The sequence below is a fragment of the Zalophus californianus genome, chromosome 2 (assembly GCF_009762305.2).
Source record: "Zalophus californianus isolate mZalCal1 chromosome 2, mZalCal1.pri.v2, whole genome shotgun sequence".
Taxonomy (NCBI): domain Eukaryota; kingdom Metazoa; phylum Chordata; class Mammalia; order Carnivora; family Otariidae; genus Zalophus; species Zalophus californianus.
Window position 1 is genome coordinate 162,919,427 of NC_045596.1, and position 20,957 is coordinate 162,940,383.

Consider the following 20,957-nt stretch of genomic DNA (forward strand, 5'->3'; position numbering starts at 1 on the left):
TCAGGGTGGTGAGAATGAGCCCCACATTGAGCTCCACACTGGGCGTGGACCTTGCTTAAGATTCTCTCCCTCACCCTCTGCCCCTACCCCCTGCCTGCTTTGTTTCTCTCTAAGAAAAAAATTAAATTAAAATAAATTTTTAAAAATTCTTCTATGTCATTTTCATTATCCTTATTTTCTGGGCTTTGTCAACTCATCTTATCCTTCATGAGTTTTAACCATTAGTATTTTTTGTTTGTTTATTTTTTTAGTTTCTATTATGACATACAGGAGAGTTTTTGACATTTGAAGCTCTGTCAGTCTTTTAGCTTACCAATTTGGGCTTCCACTAGACTACTTCTTTCTTACTGTACTTGAATTTTAGCATGAACAATAAATATGAAGAAATATATCAAATTAATTTGAAACTGAGGCATACATAGAGCAATTCAAAGGCAATTTTAAATGTTTTTGATGCTGCATTGTTGTATTAGCTGCATTGCCATTTAATCAAATCATTCTTCTGCTCTGAGCATCCATACATTGAGTTTTGGATGATGAGTTCAGGGGTTTTGTCCCTGGATCGCCACTGTCAGTAATTATTTGGCACATCATTTCCTCTGGAGCCACCAGACTTTGTTAGGAGAAGATAGAGTAAGATACTCTCCATGTGGCAATATGTTAAGATGCATAAAGCACATAACTTCACACACACACATTTCCTCTGTATCTAGTGCTGGTATAAATTTGTGCTCTTCATGCATAAGAAGTCCCATCGATTCATTCCACTGATTTCCATCAACAAATAAAAATATTATACAGAAATTTTATTATTTTTATACATTGGATTATTGAGTCTCTTCCTGGGTGAAGATCACTTCCATTTTGACTAGATATTATTGACAATAGAATCCTTTACCTATTTTTTAAATATCTGATAATAGAAGAATTTTCCACAGACCTGGTTCTGTCTCCCTGTTTAAATCCTCACTTCTCCTCCACTATCCAGCTGTAACCAGTGCAGGTGTCACAGGGGCCCGTCATTATCACCATATGACCTCTGGCCCTGTACAATGGACATCCTAGCAGGCATATAGGTATGAGGGTACAGGCCCCCCACATGGGACAGCTCATGGTCACTAAACCCTGCACAAAAGCTACTATAAACCTCATGGATATATCCCACTAACCCAGCTAAATGTATCCCCAGTGAACTTCCCATTAGATGGAGCCTCAAAACTTCATGGCTCTTTTAAACACTCAATATGAGAAAAAGAAGGACAGAGTAAAGTGGACAGAGACAGAAATCTTGACCAACAGTGTTTAAAACATCTCTTCTTGGGGCCCCTGGGTGGCACACTCAATTAAGCGTCTGACTCTTGGGTTTCGGCTCAGGTTGTGATCTCAGGATCTTGATCTCAGGGTCATGCATCAGATTCTGTGCTCAGCCCACAGACTGCTTAAGATTATCTTCTCCCTCTGTCCCCCCCCCACCAAGCTCTCGCTCTCTCTCTCTCTCTCTCTCTCTCTGAAATAAATAAATAAATCTTTAAAAGTAAAATCCTCTTGGGGCGCCTGGGGTGGCTCAGGTTAACCAAGCAACTGCCTTCGGCTTCAGGTCATGATCCTGGAGTCCCGGGATCGAGTCCCGCATCGGGCTCCCTGCTCAGCCAGGAGCCTGCTTCTCCCTCTAGCCCTCCCCCTCTCATGTACTCTCTCTCTCTCTCATTCTCGCTCTCTCAAATAAATAAATAAATCTTTAAAATAAATAAAAATAAAATCTCTTTTCCTTTTTGGAGGTATATTTTAAAAGAACATCTGACAATGTGAACACATTGCTAAGGCCTCTCCTAGGGTTCTTGGAAGTAGTCCATAGAAGCCAGGGGGCCTAAAGCATAAGCTTTATTAGCATCACTATAAATCAGCCTCTACTCTTATGTCAGCCTTGAGCCAGTGTTCCAGGACATGGACAGGTACCTCAATTCTTTGTTTGGTTAAGGTACTGTCCATGCTCATCCACTGTGCTCTTTATCCAGATGTGAGAACCATTTGGCCTCCCTTTTATTCAGAAGCATTAATCAGAGTGGAGAAGCCCTGTTGATCACATACTTTAGTGGTCTCAACTTCTCCCAGATGGTCTGCTGCATCTTAATGCAAACATGTCTCCTCTTGGCTTGTTCTGATAACTCAGGCTTCCTCAACTAAGCTCCTTACTTCTGGTCTTCTCTGGTCCTCGCTGTGAGTTACAGAAGAAACTATCTTTGAAAGACTGAAGAATATGAAAAGTTAGACACAAGTTTTATCAGACAAAATTGAAAGAACCTACACAACTTTGCATGTTGACAACAAGAGAAAAAAGTTCCCAAGTATATGATGTTATTTATCATAATGTAGATAACTTGGAAATGATTCTGAGAAGAGCATCAAACATCAGAGTGCATGATGTAATGCAAAACCAAAAGAATTTTTAACCCAGTTGTGACATTTGGGAATGGATGTGATAGCTACCTTCTAATAATTGCTGTGTGTATTTACAAGGAAAAGGATGAAAAACTTAGCTTGTGTAGAAAGCAATCTAAGTTAAACCAAATGAATTAAATTAAGTAAAAGATAATTAAGGCCAAATGTTGTGAAACTCCATTAGGTTATGGAAATCTCCCAGAGGAGACACAAGTAATATTATTACTCAGCACAGAGAAAACAATATTACCACTGAATGTGTTATGAGTAACTGCACTGTGTTTCTTCCAGGGGACTAACGGGATGTCCAGACACATGTTTACTATTTCTTTTCTCCACATGCCATGATTCTATGGTAACTGCATCTTTATTTACATAGTGCTAAATTATGAGAACAAATGTCTTCACTAATACAAAGACTGTTGCCTAAAGAGTTCAATTACTTAAAACCCTAATTAAAATGTGGTATTCTCATACAATAACTGAATTTTCCATGCAAACCAATTAATTTTGATGTTATCCAATGAAGAATGTCAAACTGGAAAGAAAGATGAGAGCAGGGACGGCAAATAAGTTTCATCTAGCAGGCCTACTCTAATTTGTTAGTAGTGTTTGCCTGAAGCTCTGAGTTGAGAAGGTTTTAGGAAAATAATATGATCCATTAATGATGTCTGCTATGGCATAAAAGAAGGTAGTGACCATTTGTCTGCCATCTGCCAAGCTCTCTTAGATTCCAGCTAAGAGATACCCCTGGCAGTGTGGACATCCTGTACCAAGGTTCTGGAGTTGAGATTGTTCTTCCTTTGAAGTTTATCAGCAGCCCCAAAAAGACTAGGAACCCATGTTTTAGGCGCCACTACATTAGGTTCTGGAACTCATGGGTATACTACTGAGCTATACTCCCTAAGGGAAACTCCTTAGAAATCTTTTTGCACAACTATATCATTTTAATTATGAAGAGGCTGAGGCCAGAGAAGCTATTTCACCATAAGACATAGGACAACTTAAAGGCAGGGTTGGGACCAGAACCCACACTCCCTGACTCCCAGACCTGTGACCTGAAGTTCTTTGGGAATGGAAGGCCCCTCCCCTACTCCCAGCCTACAGCACTGATCTCAGGTCCTGGGTGGCCATATCAGATTACTCTTAAAGCTGTGAGGGACTTGCCAATTTCTGGGCTGTTGGCCGTCTTCCTTCCTAGGTTCTGTTCCTGTTCCATTTCGGTGTCACAGGTTTGACCTCTTGTTCTTCAGGATCCAGTCACTCACTGTGCACTTTAATTCAGAAGATGTCAATAATTGTGGCTCCTAAAATGCCCAGTCAAAGCTCAGGCTGGAATACAGTGTCTTTTGTCATGTAAGCCAGGAAACTGGATTTTTTTTAAGAGTTTATTTATTTATTTGAGAGAGAGAGAGAGAGCACAAGCAGGGGATGGGCAGAGAGAGAAGGAGAAGCAGGCTCCCAGTTGAGCAGGGAGCTGGACTCCGGGACTCGATCCCAGGACCCTGAGATCATGACCTGAGCTGAAGGCAGATGCTTAACCGACTGAGCCACCCAGGTGCCCCGAAACTGGATGTTCTTAACCTGTTCTTAGCCTTTTTCAGAACCCTGAACAAGCCCCAACATTTCTGTCTGGTCTGTTAGTGACAAGAGGTAGCTCAGGGCAGATATGAGTCAGACTTGATGTCAGACTCTGCCTCATCTGACCTTCAACATGCTCTGCCTAGAAAAGGCCTAGGGACAATGAGGAGAAGCTTCCCCTGCCTTGCCTTCGGCATTATTACTTTGCCCAGAATGATCTGATCCATTTCACTTGGCTTCCTTTCACTTGTGTTTTTTTCTTTTCCTATCAAGGGACCTATAGTTATCTGACAGCATGACGACCCCCTCCTTCATTCGTCCAAAGGCTTGGCAAGACACGGACAAAACAGGAAGAAACAGAATTTCATATCAACAGAAAGCTGAGCGCCTCCTAACTCCTTTCCACGACTGACATATTTACTCATATGCCCTTCTGAGCTTTTTTCTTTGTTTTACTTACTTTCTAGGTTTGCTCATGGGCCATAGTCAGGGGAGATTACTTGCAGGGCACCTGGGTGGGAAGAGCTTTTTTTCTTCCTGTAAGGACAAACCATTCCTGATGTGAGGTTTTGAACCACAAGGTCAGTGTTTTTCTGGCAATAACTAGGACTGCACTAAATGAACATGAAACCCAAAATGGCATCATGGTCTCTTCAAACCATAGGGCCTCTTACTTGCAGAGTGCCTGAGCAAACTGCAATTATTCCTCCAACTGCCCGCTGGTTTTACATAGCTAGGTCTCTGGGAAAGGGTTCATATTTCTGCCTCATAAAGGAAATACCCAATTTCTTATGTAAAGCATTTACCGTAATGCCTGGCACATGATAAATGCTATTACGATTTTTTTAAAGATTCATTTATTTGAGGAGAGAGTGAGTGTGCACATGCATGCATGTGCACACACACACACAAACACACGCGTGAGTGGGGGGGGGGAGAGAGAGAACATTCAAGCAGACTCCCCACTCATGCAGAGCCCCATGTGGCCCTATCCCACAACCCATGGGACCATGACCTGAGCTGAAACCAAGAGTCAGATGTTCAATCAACCAACTGAGCCACCCAGGCACCCCAGTGTTACTATAATTTTTATTGTGTAGGTACTATCATCCTATGGTGTATAATGCTATGCAGCTTAATCTTCATAAGAGCTGGAATATTACAGAACTTTGTAGTTATTAAATAATTTTCAGTCATAATCCCATTTTATCCACACATAAATAGCTTAAAATCTACCTCTACATAAAATTTTCCCCATTGGCTCCAATGTCTCTTTTCTCTGAACCACCGTAGCATTTTATTTGTCTCCATTTGTTCACACCCCGGACCTCCACCACCTTGTCAACATGCACAACTCCGGAAATCACCCACTGTCCTCTGCATTGCTCTGAGCCCCAGAACATCACCCAGGTCCTCTGCAGGCTGGGTTTGGCCAATATTTCCATTGGAGATTAGAGTGTGTATCAGTCAGGTATTAGGGTTCTCCAGAAAAACAGAACCAATTGGATGTGTGTGCATGTGTGCATAATTTATAGTTGTATTATAATGAATTAGCTCACATGAATATGGAGGCTGACAAGTTCCAAGATCTGTAGGGTCACGCAGTAAGCTGGAGACCCAGGAGAGCCAATGGTGTAGGGTTCCCTTCCAAGAGTTGGCAGGCCTGAGACCCAGGAAAAGTTCATGTTTCAGAGGAGTTCAAAAGTAGGAAAAAGCCAGTGTTCCAGTTCAAAGGCAATCAGACAGGAAAGATTCTCTCTTCCTTGGGGGAAAGGCCTTCAACTGATTGGATGAGGTTCACCCACATTATGGAGGGTAATCTACTCTGTCTACCAATTTAAAGGTTAACCTCATCCCAAAACACCCTCAGAAACACCCAGAGTGATGTTTGATCACATATCTGGGCACACTGTGGCTCAGTCAAGTTGACATAAAATTGACCATCATAGCAGGTAATGGAGAGAAAGGTCTGAAGATTTCTTTCCTACTGCCTCCCTGCTTTGGCACTGTTGTCTCCGTAAATGTTTGTGTTTCTCTGCGACAACAGTTCTGGTGGAATAACCTCGCACCCCCAGGCTACTGTTCTATTTATTTTCTCTCATAGGCCTCTATTCCCCTGGGGGGGGTCTCCCAGTGCAACTAGCTTTGGGGAGTCTGAACAATCTTTGCTCATCCTTTTAACCCAGCACACGCCTCTACAGAATATCCATCATTCAACTCTCTTTATTTAAACTCTTTGGGGTGAATGCTGTTTCCTCACAGCCCTGATAGGTACAGTGGTATTCATCTGCTTTTCCATTTTATAATTATAATAGGAATAATGTTTATAATCAAAATTTTGGACAATAAAGAATACATAAAAATAAAATAAAACCAACCAGAATCCTACTAAGGGAGATAATCATTATTGACTTAATATTGCATTGCTCCTATTGGTATATATGAGAAGGGGAGCATTAGACAAATACTTTGTTGTTGTGTGTGTCCCATTTCTTTAAACATTCTTCAACTTTAATTTTTAATGGTTGCCTATTATTTTGTGATATTTTAACTCTCTTGCACTTGGATTATAAATTATTTTCTGCCCTTAACTCATAGAGGTCAATTTACTCTCATGCAACTAGCTTGGTACCTTGCACATTAATGTTATTCATTCATAGACACATCATTCACCCCACCCTATCAAAGATGTAAAATAGTTTACAGAGATAAATAAAATATAGCAAGGTAAAGTACATTTCAAATATATGAGACTAAAAGAGAAAACAAGCATAGTAAAATAAGATGGAGTCAAGAGTAAGGTTAGAATCCAATAATGCATGCCCAGAACCTTATACTCTTATTAGAAGTTGGCTACACACTTAGCTCTAAGCTTTTGATTAGTCCATTCAAAGAGGAAAACACTAGTAGTTACTCAACTGAGAGTTTCCATAAAAGAAAAACAATCCAGTTCCTCAGGAGGAGTACAGAAAGCATAATGAGTTCTTTTCAACAATATCTTTATAGTAAAGACAGTGAGGGTTTTCACAAGGCCGTTTCTGATAAAATCTGCCTATATAAGGTGAGGGTATCATGCCAAACTGCAATTCAGGAAAAGCAATTCTACAAGAGGCCCAATGAGATGCATTCCTGTTACACAGCTCTTGATCTTTGGTCTAGCTTACCCCAGGAGTTGAGTTCAAAGAATCCATAGAGAAAAAGATGGCTTGCATATTCTTCAGGAAAATCTTCATGCTGGGTCTCTTTATAATATCTATATATCTCTCTGTATTAAGTGGCAGAGTTCTGGTTCCTACAACTGGGTCATTTGGACTAAAATAGATTCTATCCTTTTTACACATAAAACATAACAAAAAATTGTAAACACATAACCAAGAATGAAAGAACAAATGGACTTTCTTCTGTTAATGGCAACAGCAAGAAATGTCTCAGGCAGAGTGTTAGGCTTACAAGCTGCCTCTGGTGGCCCAGGGGCACATCATACCTGTATATAGGTCCAAAAGACTGAGGTTTTAATGCCCCAAGAAGGGCATTTTGATGTGGTCTTAAGCCTCTGCAAAATAGGGAACTGAAACTGGGAAATGCTTTATATAGCTAAGTCCCTAGAAAGAAGTTCTAAAAAATTCTAGTATTAGCTATTCTGGAAAGGGTTCTGATTTAAAAATAAAAATCATATAAATGAACAACAACAAATCCTCATATGAGAAATGAAATCCCAATCCTGAGCCATTTGCAAGTATAGAGTCCTAATCTGTGGGACAATAAACTGCAAAATTAATACAAAAATGGTTTCCAGACCAGTGAAACTCATAGAACAGTTGGCAAAAGAAAATGCAAAACAAGTCTCGTGGGACACCCAGAGAAACAAAACAACTTCAGTTGAAAAAGAACTCACAGTAGAAGTTACAAACCACAAAAGAAAATGAATCACCATAAGGGAAAGTCAGCAGATATAAATATACAGGAAAACATGTACTCCCCACCAAATTGAAATATTAGAAGGGACTATATAATAACTATATTTAAAGAATTTAAAAGTTAAAATAGGAAATAGAAACCGTATGAAAGATCAAGACACTATCTCAAGAAAGGAGAATCTAAACAGAACTAAAAATGAAAGATATGGTTATTGAAGTTAAAAACTCAAAGTATGGTTAAATAATAAATCAGATGCAATTAAAGAGCAGAAAGGATCTGAGGAATACCTCAGAATTCAGCTGAGAGATAAAACAATTCTAAGATATTAAATGACTGTGAGTTCAAGATAATCAACATTACATTTACATAGCACTTACTTCAGCGGGCACTGTACTGTGTTCTTTAGAAATACCATCTTACTTAATTCTCATAACAATCCTATTTTTCAAATGGGTTAATTGAGGTACTAAGAGCTTGATTTACTTACCAAAGTTTCAGAGCTCCAGAGTGGCAGAGCTGGAAGGGGAAGCCAGCTTCCTGACTTGAGGATAAATACCTGCAGGGACTTCCCTGCTTCTGATACCCTCTCTCTCTGCTGCACCATTTTACCCCCCAGGCCCAACCCCCTCGGCGCCTGCTGCATCATTCCTATGAGCATATGATCATGTTCTCCTATTTCCCAACATTTAAAAAATCCTTCCCTGACCTTAAATTCCCTATCAGCTACCAACCCCATTCTTATGCTCTTTCTCACAATCAGAACTTATAAAAAATTTCTACAAAGGCTCTTGACTTCCTTATTTACCTACAATTTTCTCTTCAGTCCACTCAATGTTTCATCTATATTATACCACACTATCTTAAAACACTACTCTGAGCTTCATATTCATATATTTGACTTCCTAGTTGATATCTCAAATTTAACTTATCTAAAACTAAACTCTTGATTCCCTACCATCCCCATTTTTATTATAAAAACGTAAAATAAAATATGAAAATAAATTATCTCTTCACAAGAGGTTATTAATGACAAAGAGAAAATGTAACTTTACTGGCATCATAACCTTAATCAAGTAAAGTTAATCAGGAATAATGTGACAAACAGATAGTTGTGACCCTTGAAAGGACACTCTGAGAGGATATATTACTTCTGTGGTTGTTACAGCACTGCAGCTGGTCTTAAGGGTTAACTTGCTTCAAGTTAACAAACTCCTTCTTGCTTGACTTTAAGCCCTTCACCAGAACAATTTACTTTCTTTGAGATTTGCAGAACACTGGCCTTGGGAATGAAGGACCAGAAGTTTCCCAGGCCATAGAGGGTAACAAGTCTGTCTGAAGCTCCCATAGCTTTCTGGTTAGCCCAGCGATCTTTTAGCAAAATGTTTTTCTTTTTTAAGGTCACACAAATGACTTCACTGGCCTCCCTTTGCACATCTGTAGACCTTGTCCTCCTTTGCAGAAAGAACAGAGTACTCTTGCACAACCCCTGGGTGCCAAGGAACCAGACCCTCTTGCACAGTCTCCAAGCACTGAGATAACTCTGCAGCTAACATCATTGAGTCTTCCCGTAATCAGGAAGCGTCACAGACCACTGCACTCCCTTAACTGATTAAACCCCTTTAAAAAACCCTGGGCCAGGCAGAAACCCCAGGTAGGCCTTTGACAAGAGTCTGCCTTCTCCCCAGGTGGCTGGCCTCCTGAATAAAGCTCACATTCCTTTCCAGTCAAAACCTGTCTCTTGAGTATTGGCCTTTAGAGCAACAGGCAGCTGAACTTGGGTTTCCGTAACATGGTTTTCCAGTCAAAAATGTATAAACTGAATCTAATCATAAGGAAACATCTGACAAACCTAGATTGAGGGATATTTTACAAAATAAAGGGCCTATATATTTTTTAAATGTGAGGTGATAAAAAAATGAGTCAAGACAGGAAATGATCCAGATTTAAAGAGACTAAAGGAAAAAAAAAAGATAAAAAAAATAAAGAGACTAAAGACATTACACAAACACCTGCTAAATGCAAGTGTGGTCCTCTATTGGATCCTGGACCAGAAAGCAAGAATTATTTTCTTTAGCTATAAAAGATATTAGTGAGATATTTGGTGACATTCGAATGAGCTATGAAGTGTAGATAATGGTGTGTAAGTATTATACACTTACAATACTTATAATACTATATAGGCATTAGTTATATCCCGATTTTGATCATTGTATTATGGGTAAAAGAGGATGAATTTGTTTGTAGGAAATACACATTTATAGGAGTAAATGGCATCATGTCTATAAATTATTTTCAAATATTTGTATATTTGTAATATATGTATTGTATTGCAATATATGTATTTTTTATTAAAATACATACACATTCATCCATATATACATACAGAAAATGATAAAGCACAAGGGGTATGTTATCAACATTTGGGGAATCTGATAGAGTGTATACAGAAATTTTTTGTATTATTTTTGCAATTCTTCTGTAAGTCAATTATTCCCAATTACAATGTTTTACATACACACAAGTAGAACAAATAGTGTAATAAATTCCTAGGTGCTTATCATCTGGCTTCAATTTTTACCAACTCACGGCTAACCTTGTTCCATCCTTACCTGCACTTACATGTTCCTCATTTGTATAGTGCTTTAGTCCTATGCCATATTTACAAACACTATTTCATTTTGAGCCTCACAGAAATCGTATAAGAGGAAGGGCAGGAATTATCCTCTCCATTCAGTAGATGAAGCAGTTGAGACAGAGAGAAGGTTAGGAAATGTTCCTTTGTTCATCCAGTTAGCTAGCGACAACTTTAGGACCCAAAGGCTTTCTGGCTTGGGCTCATTGCTCATCTCACCACATAACATTATTCTAAAATAGTAATAGTGAAAACCTCAGCATAGTGGGATCTCCAGGAGTTTCCTCTTCCTTCCTGAGCCTGCCACCATCTTCAACTAACCAGCCCAAGATCTCTGAGGTCCATAAAGATGCCAGGAACTCCACCACCTCTGAATCCTCCACAGCCCAAATGCTACGCTCTGGATGAAGACTATTCTTTTTTTTTTTTTTAAGATTTTATTTATTTATTTGACAGCGAGAGAGAGAGAGAGAAAGAATGCACAAGCAGGGGAGTGGGAGAGGGAGAACCAGGCTTCCCGCCGAGCAGGGAGCCCGATGCAGGGCTTGATCCCAGGACCCTAGGATCATGACCTGAGCCGAAGGCAGATGCTTAACCAACTGAGCCACCCAGGTGCCCCTGGATAAAGACTATTCTATCTCTCTCTTCACCTCTACCTTGCCTGGGAGCACTTCTTCATTCTTTTCTCAGAACCCTGACATCTGTTTGCACAGGCTTTTACTGTAAAGTTTTCACTTTATGGTACAGTTAGGTATTATACATCTGTGTCTCCAGCTAAAAGTGAACTCACTTTTATGAGTGAGTGAGTGAAAAATTTTCACTTTTATGAGTGAAAATATGGTGAGTCCATATTTTCAGCAATTAGGATCTTGGCCTCTCAAATTAGTAATCTGGAGTCAGTTTAACAAAGGGATTATTTAAAAAATGTGAGCAGGGTTTAGGAAAATGAAAGAAATCAGACAATATATTCTCCCTTCCTTTCTCTCACTTCCCCCTACCCCCTTATTTACCAGCCCTAGAGCTGACCAGTTACTGGAATCCTTTTGGACTCAGAACCAGAGAAAGCCGTATGGACACAGCTGCTGACAGATGCACTTCACATGTGCACTGGCACCAACGGGAAGCCGGAAGGTAAGGGAGCCCATCGGTAAGGGTCAGGCTCCCAGGGCACAGAACGGGGAGGAGAAGGCAGAAAGTGGGACAGATGGAGAATCTTTGCATCCCAAGCAGGTGGCAAAGTACCCAGCATATAGTTGGTGCACAGAAATATTTTTTATTGAATTGCTGAATCTTAGATATTGCTCATTGATATATCCTAGAAATATAGAAAACATTTTTTAGCATTGCTACAGCATACTTAACACAGTTTAAACCAGAGAAATACCAAACATATCATCAAAGTTTCAAGTGTTATGTTGTCATAATGAAGTTAAATTTCTAAACCCAAACATAAAACTAATTGGTTTAAGAATGTTATAGCCAAGGTACAGTATTGTACAACTTTGAAGTTGTAATTCTTCCCTAAGTGGATTCAGTTAAAGATTTTATATATCTCTATTAGAAAAATAGATTTTTTTTGTTCTACCTTTCTTGCCCAAATACTGAAGCTCCTCTGGCTGTTTAATAATTAAAATACCATGAAACTCAGGCGTCATGGCAAACGCTGTAGCCAATGATAAACACACACAAATGTATCAGTCACGCCACCTCTGAAGGCCCTTGAGAACTGGCCCGGGAACTCTCTGCAGTGCCTGCCAACATTCCAGAATGGGCACTGCTGGTTCTCCAGCTTCCCAAAGTCAGATTCTCTGCTTTTGAGAATATAAATATTCTCAAAGGAGAATATTGCTTTTATAAATATGTCTGCTGGGTGCTGCAACATGAAACACTTAGCTCAGCATGGCTCAATCCCTTAAGCATCTGACTCTTGGTTTCTGCTCAGGTCATGATCTCAAGGTCCTGAGATCGAGCCCCGCTTCCAGGTCCCTGCTCAGCGGGGAGTCTGCTTGAGGGTCTTTTCCTCTGCCCCTCCCCCCACACTCTCTCAAAATAAATAATTAAAAAAAAAAAACTTGCTTCAAAGGCCACTCAGTACTCATTTCTCTAATTGATCTATTTAACAAAAACACCCCGAAGTGTTTGAATCCCACACCAGAACTCCTTGAATATCTATAATTAATGAAGTGGCTTCATTAAGAGGTTGTGGCTCCAATAACAAACTTACCGTTGACCACTAATTTGCTGGAAATTAACGATGTAAGCCCTTAGTCTCAAAGAGTGGTCGTTCCAGGATTGGTGCCCGTTGTCCAGGTGTGATTAATAGTACCCCTTCTTTTCTCAAAAGTGCTCTGATTTGGTCAATAAATTATGTGGCCACCCTACTTAAAGGCCCATCCTCTGTCTAATCTTCAAGATGACAGCATTCTTCAACACAGCAGTTGTGGTATCTCTGCTGTCATGGGGCCCTCGTTGCTGTAGTGTGTTAATTCCCTGTGGGTGCTGTAACACATCCCCACAGACTGGATGGCTTTACCCAGCAGACATTTTATTCCCTCACCATTCTGGAAGCTATGAGTCCAGAACCAAGGTGCAGGTCAGGATGCCCTCCTTGGAGGGCTCCAGGGGAGAATCCGTTCTTTGCCTCTTACAGCTTCCACTGGCTGTTCCCTGGTCTGCAGCTTCATCACTCCCCTGCTGTCTCTCCTGTGTGCATAGTCTCCCCCTGTCTCACCCTTAGCAGAGATTTGTCATTAGATCTAGGTCCCACCAAGATAACACAGGATGATCTTGTTATCTCAAATCCTTCATTTAATTATATCTGCAAAGACTTTTTTTGTTTTTTGTTTTTTGTTTTCAAATAAGGTCCCATTCAGAGGTCTCAGGGATTATGACACGGACAGAACTTTTTGACCGTTCAACCCACCACTCATATTAAAGTTAAGCTTACATTTTCTTACTATATTTTTTAAAGTATGGGATTTATGGGTGATATTGTCACAGATCCCATTGAATCATTTATACGTGACATGATGGCATGTATATCTAAGAGGTCCCCATTACAGTTAAAAGCCAACTGAGGCCTGACTCCTTGGCCCCTGCCCTGAGAAATCTGCTTTCTGGTAACCCTCTTCACAGCAGATTAGTTCAACTCATTTAGAGAGTCCATCAATGGAACTAGGATGAGGGGAGTGAGGCACTTGCCTCAGGCACAAAATTTTAAGTATTTTGTGAGTATTACATTATTTATCTTGATGACTGAGGTTTTGGCACCCCAATGAACTGTGTACCCGAGGTGAGTGCCTCACTTGCCTCCCCCTCGGGTCTGCACCTTCAGCTACTTTCCTTTGTAAGATCAGGCATCATAGCTCCTGTGTTTGTGGCATTCTCTAATAATGAGCATATAAAAAATCTGCTCTTTCCTCTCCACCCTCAGTATTTCTCAGTTATCATAAATGGCATCTTCAGTAAATAAAAATACAATACAAATGCTTTGAAGGATTAAGCTTTCCTTGGTTCCTTTCCTTCTCCCTCACCACCAGCCTGCCCCCATCTTTTCCTATTCTAGACCCCAGAGAAAAAAACCATAAACTTTCTAATATTCCCTTCTTGGAGTGGCCATCAAACAGTGAAGACCAGATTTTTTTTGGATTGAAAAGGTACATTTAAATCAATCAATAAGAAGTTGTTGAGTGTCTTAAGTGTTCCCCCAACCCCAAACACTCAAGATTTCATGCTCCTTTCACTTTTCTTTCTACTGGAAAGCATGTATTGATATATTAATACCATCCTACCTCATTCCAACAAGTCATATTCAAAGTTATGAAGATCACAAGCCACCATTCTGAAAGGCTGGTACCATAGGCATTATCTTCCAAATTAAGCCAGCAGGACTTGAGAAGCCTGGCCCAAAAGACCTCAGCCCCTGAGTCTTTACCTGAAGCTCAATTTTCTAAAATATCTCTTCTGTTAGAATTCCAACTATTCTGACCCTTCCCTCCTTCACCTTTGAGAGCTCTCAGGGCTTACAGGATATTTCCAAAAAGAGTCTTAGTCTGAATCTTTGTGCCTAAATCAGAGCACCCTTTCCACAGAAGTGCACAAGACATGTCCTTCCCAAGCAGGGAGTATGGGAGGTAGATCTAAACAGTGCCCCAAGGAGGTGGGTCTCAGGAGGGACATTCCACTCTTCAGAATTTGCTTAGCTTTAGTTTCAGAACAGGATAGAACTTCATAGCTAGTCATTTTTCTGAGCCATTACTTTTTCAGTCTCTGTTTAGACATGAGGTCAAGCCAGAACAAGGTAGCAAATTCTGTGGAGACAAGTTGATTTTGTTATGGGATGTTTATGTGGTTCCAAATATGAATGCTTAAGAAAGAAAGAGAACGTCTCATCTTGCTTTTTTTTTTTTTTTTTTAACCTCAAGCTCAAGTATATGAGTCTGGTGGCTACTGGCTTTCATTAATAGATTGAATCCATGTTATTCTCTTGTCAACTTGATTTGCTTACTGGTCTTTCATCTTAGTACCCTCAAAAGACACTCTTTTAAAACAACCATAAGGGCCCCTGGGTAGCTCGGTCAGTTAAACGTCTGCCTTCAGCTCAGGTCATGATCCCAGGGTCCTCGACTCAAGCCCCAGCAGGCTTCTGCTCAGTGGGGGGGTCTGCTTCTCCCTTTTCTTCTGCTCCATCCCCTGCTCGTGCTCTCTCTCTCTCTCTCAAATAGATAAAATCTTTCAAAAAATCTATAAAACTACAGCTTTAGAAGATTGTAAAGAAAAACAATGCCCCCTTTTGTGAAGCCTAAGAAACTTTGTTATAATGCAGTTGATTAAATAAACCATTGGGTTGAGAACAATTATAAAAGTATACTTACAATCTTTCAGTTTTTGCATCATTAAACTCATAGGACAGAAGGACAATCAATCAGTCAATAATTTAAGGCCTATTAAAAGTATGAGGCAATATACTGTGTTATCTATTACCATGGAGAACAGTCACTTGTAATCCAAAATCACAGACAATATTAAAAATCATATATTTATTGGCTGTTGCATGTGATGTTTGCAGATCACTATTTTTTAGTTACACTTTGGAGAAACTAGTATTAAGAGTTACATCATCTTGAGCACACACCACTGGGCAATAAAGAAAGTAACCTGAGAATTTGTGGGAAAACTAGAGGACACTTCAGTTTGAGCCTGAGAAAAAGAATAAAGAAAAAAAGGGAGGAAAAAGTGAGATTGAGGGGAGGAGCAAGATGGTGGAGGGGTAGGCGACCTAAATTTCATCTGGTCCCAGGAATTTGGCTGGATAGGGATCAAACCATTCTGAACACCTACGAACTCAACAGGAGATCGAAGAAAAGAATAGCAACAACTCTCCGAACAGAAAAGCGACCACTTACTGGAAGGTAGGACGTGCGGAGAAGTGAATCTGAGGCGATATTCGGGAAGCTAGACGGCGGGGGAAGGGGACCTCCGTCCGCCGCTACTGGCAAGTGCGAGAGCCGCGGAGCACAAAATCGGAACTTTTAGAAGTCAGCTCCGCTGAGGGACGTCACTCCAGTGGTTAAGCTGGGGGTGAAACCCTCACGGGACAGTGTGGTCTCAGGACCCTAGGGGTCACAGAAAGACCGGGGGTGCCTGAGTGTGGCAGAGCTCCCAGGTATCAGAGCAGGGAAGCCGGCTGCAGAGACGGAGCCGAGGCACGGGCTCTCAGCTCGGGGTCGCCATAAACCGTGATCCGCGGCACAGTCAGGCCACTGCTCCTCCAGCAGGGACCCAACAAGCGGCAGATCTGGGGAGACTCTCCTTCCTCCCCCAGAAGGAGTGGCGCAGGAGTGCACCACAGGTATCTGCTGGGTTTGGAGGCTCCACACCGAGTCGGGTGCCAGAGATAGAAATGCTCGGTCACAGGGTCACAGGCCGGGTGAGCACAGAGTGCAGCCGGAGACCGGGAGATGGGAGTGATTGACTGCTTTTCTCTGGGGGCTCACTGAGGAGTGGGGCCCTAAGTTCTCGGCTCCTCCGCGGCAGAGATTGGGAGGCCGCCATTTTCACTCTCGTCCCCCGAAGCTGTGCAGAAAGCTTGCAGGGAACAAAAGCTCCCGAGAGCAAACCCGAGCAGATTACGTAGCCCGGACCCAACAAGGGCGGGGCAATTTTGCCTCCGGCAAAGACACTTGGGAACCACGGCAACAGGTCCCTCCCCCAGAAGATCAGCAGGAACAGCCAGCCAAGACCAAGTTTACCGATCAATGAGAACTGCAGAACTCCAGCACCAGGGTACTGCACATAGAATTCATGGCTTTTTTCCCATGATTCTTTAGTCTTTCAAAGTTAATTTTTTGAATTTTCTTATTCTTTTTTTTTTTAATTTTTCTTTTCCCCCTTTTCAACCAACATCTTGTCAATCCCTTTTTTAAAAATCTTTTTTATTTTTCATTTTTAGAGTCATATTCTATCCCTTCATAGTAGTTAACCTTATTTTTGGTATATATATGTAAGTTGTTCTCTCTTTAAAATTTTGGGATACAGTTTCTTCTAACAGACCAAAATATACCCTAAATCTCTAATGTATGGCTTTGTTCTAGTCTCCTGCCTAATCACATTATCTCCCCTTTTTTTGTTTTTTTTAACTTATCTTCTTTCTTTTTTCAACCAACTTCTTATCTTATCAATTCCTTTTATAAAATCTTTTATAATTTTCAGCTTTGCATTCATATTCCATCCCTTCATTGTATTTACTCTCATTTTTGTACATATATAAGCTTTCCTTTCTTTAAAATTTTGGGAAGCAGTTTCTTCGAACAGACCAAAATATGCCCAAAATCTAGTGTGTGGCACTGATCTATTCACCAGACTGATCATATTTGATCATATTCTTTTTTTCTTTTTCTTTTCCTTTTTTTTCCCTTTTCCTTTCTTTCCCTTTCTTTTCCCCTGGTTTCAGGTCTCTTCTGATTTGTTTAGTGTATATTTTTCTGGGGTCATTGTTACCCTGTTAGCATTTTGTTCTCTCATTCATCTATTCTCCTCTGGACAAAATGACAAGATGGAAAAAATCACCTCAAAAAAAAAGAACAAGAGGCAGTACCGACTGCCAGGGACCTAACCAATACAGACATTAGTAAGGTGTTGGAACTAGAGTTCAGAATGACGATTATAAAGATACTAGCTGGGCTTGAAAAAAAGCATGGAAGATATTAGAGAAACCCTTTCTGGAGAAATAAAAGAATTAAAATCTAACCAAGTCGGAATCAAAAAGGCTATTAATGAGGTGCAATAAAAAATGGAGGCTCTAACTGCTAGGATAAATGAGGCAGAAGAGAGAATTAGTGGTATAGAAGACCAAATGATGGAAAATAAGGAAACAGAGAAAAAGAGAGATAAACAACTACTGGATCATGAGGGCAGAATTTGTGAGATAACTGAAAACATAAGATGAAACAATATTAGAATACTTGGGATCCCAGAAGAAGAAGAAAGAGAGAGGGGCAGAAGGCGTATTGGAACAAATTATAGCAGAGAACTTCCTTAACTTGGGGAAGGAAAAAGGCATCAAAATCCAGGAGGCACAGAGAGCCCCTCTCAAAATCAATAAAAATAGGTCAATACCCCGACATCTAATAGTAAAACTTACAGGTCTCAGAGACAAAGAGAAAATCCTGAAAGCAGCTCGGGAGAAGAGATTTGTAACCTACAATGGTAGAAACATTAGATTGGCAGCAGATCTATCCACAGAGACCTGGCAGGCCAAAAAGGATTGGCATGATATATTCAGGGCACTAAATGAGAAAAATATGCAGCCAAGAATACTATATCCAGCTAGGCTGACATTGAAAATAGAAGGAGAGATAAAAAGCGTCCAGGACAAACAAAAACTAAAGAAATTTGCAAACACGAAACCAGCCCTACAAGAAATATTGAAAGGGTCCTCTAAGCAAAGAGAGACCCTAAAAGTAACACAGAGCAGAAACGAACACAGACAATATACAGTAACAGTCACCTTACAGGCAATACAATGGCACTAAATTCATATCTTTCAATAGTTACCCTGGATGTAAATGGGCTAAATGCCCCAATCAAAAGACACAGGGTATCAGACTGGATAAAAAAACAAGACCCATCTATATGCTGCCTGCAAGAGACTCATTTTAGACCCAAAGACACCCCCAGATTGAGAGTGAGGGGGTGGAAAACAATTTACCATGCTAATGGACACCAAAAGAAAGCTGGGGTGGCAATCCTTATATCAGACAAATTAGATTTTAAACCAAAGACTGTAATAAGAGATGAGGAAGGACACTATATCCTACTTAAAGGGTCTATCCAACAAGAAGATCTAACAATTGTAAATATCTATGCCCCGAACATGGGAGCAGCCAATTATATAGGCAAATTAATAACAAAAGCAAAGAAACACATTGACAACAATACAATAATAGTAGGGGACTTTAACACCCTCTCACTGAAATGGACAGATCATCTAAGCAAAAGATCAACAAGGAAATAAAGACTTTAAATGACACACTAGACTAAATGGACTTCACAGATATATTCAGAATATTTCATCCCAAAGCAACGGAATACACATTCTTCTCTAGTGCACATGGAACGTGCTCCAGAACAGATCACATCCTAGGTCACAAATCAGGTCTCAATTGGTACCAAAAGATAGGTATCATTCCCTGCATATTTTCGGACCACAATGCTTTGAAACTAGAACTCAGTCACAAGAGGAAAGTTGGAAGGAACTCAAATACATGGAGGCTAAAGAGCATCCTATTAAAGAACGAATGGGTCAACCAAGAAATTAAAGAAGAATTTAAAAAGTTCACGGAAACCAATGAAAATGAAAACACAAGTGTTCAAAATCTTTGGGATGCAGCAAAGGCAGTCCTAAGAGGAAATTAGATAGCAATACAAGCCTTTCTCAAGAAGCAAGAAAGGTCTCAAATACACAACCTAACCCTACACCTAAAGGAGCTGAAGAAAGAACAGCAAATAAAGCCTAAACCCAGAAGGGGAAGAGAAATAATAAAGATCACAGCAGAAATCAATGAAATAGAAACCAAAAGAATAGTAGAACAGATCAACGAAACTAGGAGCTACTTCTTTGAAAGAATTAATAAGATTGATAAACCCCTGGTCAGGCTTATCAAAAAGAAAAGAGAAAGGACCCAAATAAATAAAATCATGAATGAAAAAGAAGAGATCCCAACCAACACAAAAGAAATACAGACAATTACAAGAACATATTATGAACAACTATAATGCCAGCAAATTAGATAATCCAGAAGAAATGGGTGCATTCCTAGAGATGTATCAACTACCAAAACTGAACCAGGAAGAAATAGAAAACCTGAACAGACCTATAATCACTAAGGAAATTGAAGCAGTCATCAAAAGTCTCCCAAAAAACAAGAGCCCAGGGCCAGATGGCTTTCCAGGGGAATTCTTACAAACATTTAAAGAAGAATTAATATCTATTCTTCTGAAACTCTTCCAAAAAATAGAAATGGAAGGAGAATTTCCAAACTCATTTTATGAGGCCACTCCATTACCTTGATCCCCAAACCAGACAAAGACCCCCAAGAAAAAGGAGAATTACAGACCAATATCCCTGATGAACATGGACGCAAAAATTCTCACCAAAATACTAGCCAATAGGATCCAACAGTACATTAAAAGGATTATTCACCACGACCAAGTGGGATTTATTCCTGGGCTGCAAGTTTGGTTCAACATCTGCAAATCAGTGTGATACAATATATTAATAAAAGAAAGAACAAGAGATTCGGCGGCGGCCACTGAGCAGACCGGACTTCACTTGCATGCGCACCTTGCTCCGCTTCCTCTGCAACCATGTCTGACAAACCCGATATGGCTGAGATTGAGAAATTCAATAAGTCGAAATTGAAGAACACAGAAACTCAAGAGAAAAATCCACTGCCTTCAAAAGAAACGATTGAACAGGAGAAGCAAGCAGGCGAATCGTAATGAGGCATGCGCCGCCAATATGCACTGTACATTCCACAAGCATTGCCTTCTTATTTTACTTCTTTTAGCTGTTTAACTTTGTAAGATGCAAAGTGGTTGGATAAGTTCAAGTGACTGTGCTACCCCTTTTCACATCAAAGAATCGAGAACTACTGACAACGAAGACGCTTGCCTCTCCCATCTGCCTGTCTGGCTGGCAGGGAAGAAAAAGAACTTGCATGTTGGTGAAGGAAGAAGCTGGGTGGGACAACAGTGAAATCGAGAGTAAAAACCGAGCTGGTCCAGGGTGTCCTGCAGGCTATAAAATGCAGTTTAATCAGAGTGCCATTTTTTTGTTGTTGTTCAAATGATTTTAATTATTGGAATGCACAATTTTTTTAATATG

At 40.3% G+C, this 20,957-nt stretch overlaps 2 protein-coding genes across 3 annotated transcripts in view; one reads left to right on the plus strand and one right to left on the minus strand.

Moving 5' to 3' along the window:
- Window positions 1–20,957, minus strand: part of PSD3 (pleckstrin and Sec7 domain containing 3) — a 706,647-nt gene that overhangs the window by 664,282 nt on the left and 21,408 nt on the right. Inside the window, exon 1 of one of the 2 annotated variants that reach the window (XM_027597423.2) lies at window positions 8,426–8,440. The exons of the other annotated variant lie outside the window; for it this stretch is intronic. The gene's annotated coding sequence lies outside the window, so the exon portion shown is untranslated. Of the gene's footprint in view, window positions 1–8,425; window positions 8,441–20,957 lie in introns of those variants that run through there. 2 annotated transcript variants of the gene reach the window in all.
- Window positions 20,438–20,723, plus strand: LOC113924121 (thymosin beta-4-like). Its single transcript, XM_035725822.1, has one exon. The coding sequence runs from the start codon at window positions 20,438–20,440 to the stop codon at window positions 20,570–20,572; it is 135 nt and encodes a 44-aa protein (XP_035581715.1). The 3' UTR covers window positions 20,573–20,723.

What these genes read in the sequence shown, in the direction of transcription:
- LOC113924121 (XM_035725822.1), top strand. Translation starts at nt 20,438, where the DNA reads ATGTCTGACAAACCCGATATGGCTGAGATTGAGAAATTCAATAAGTCG.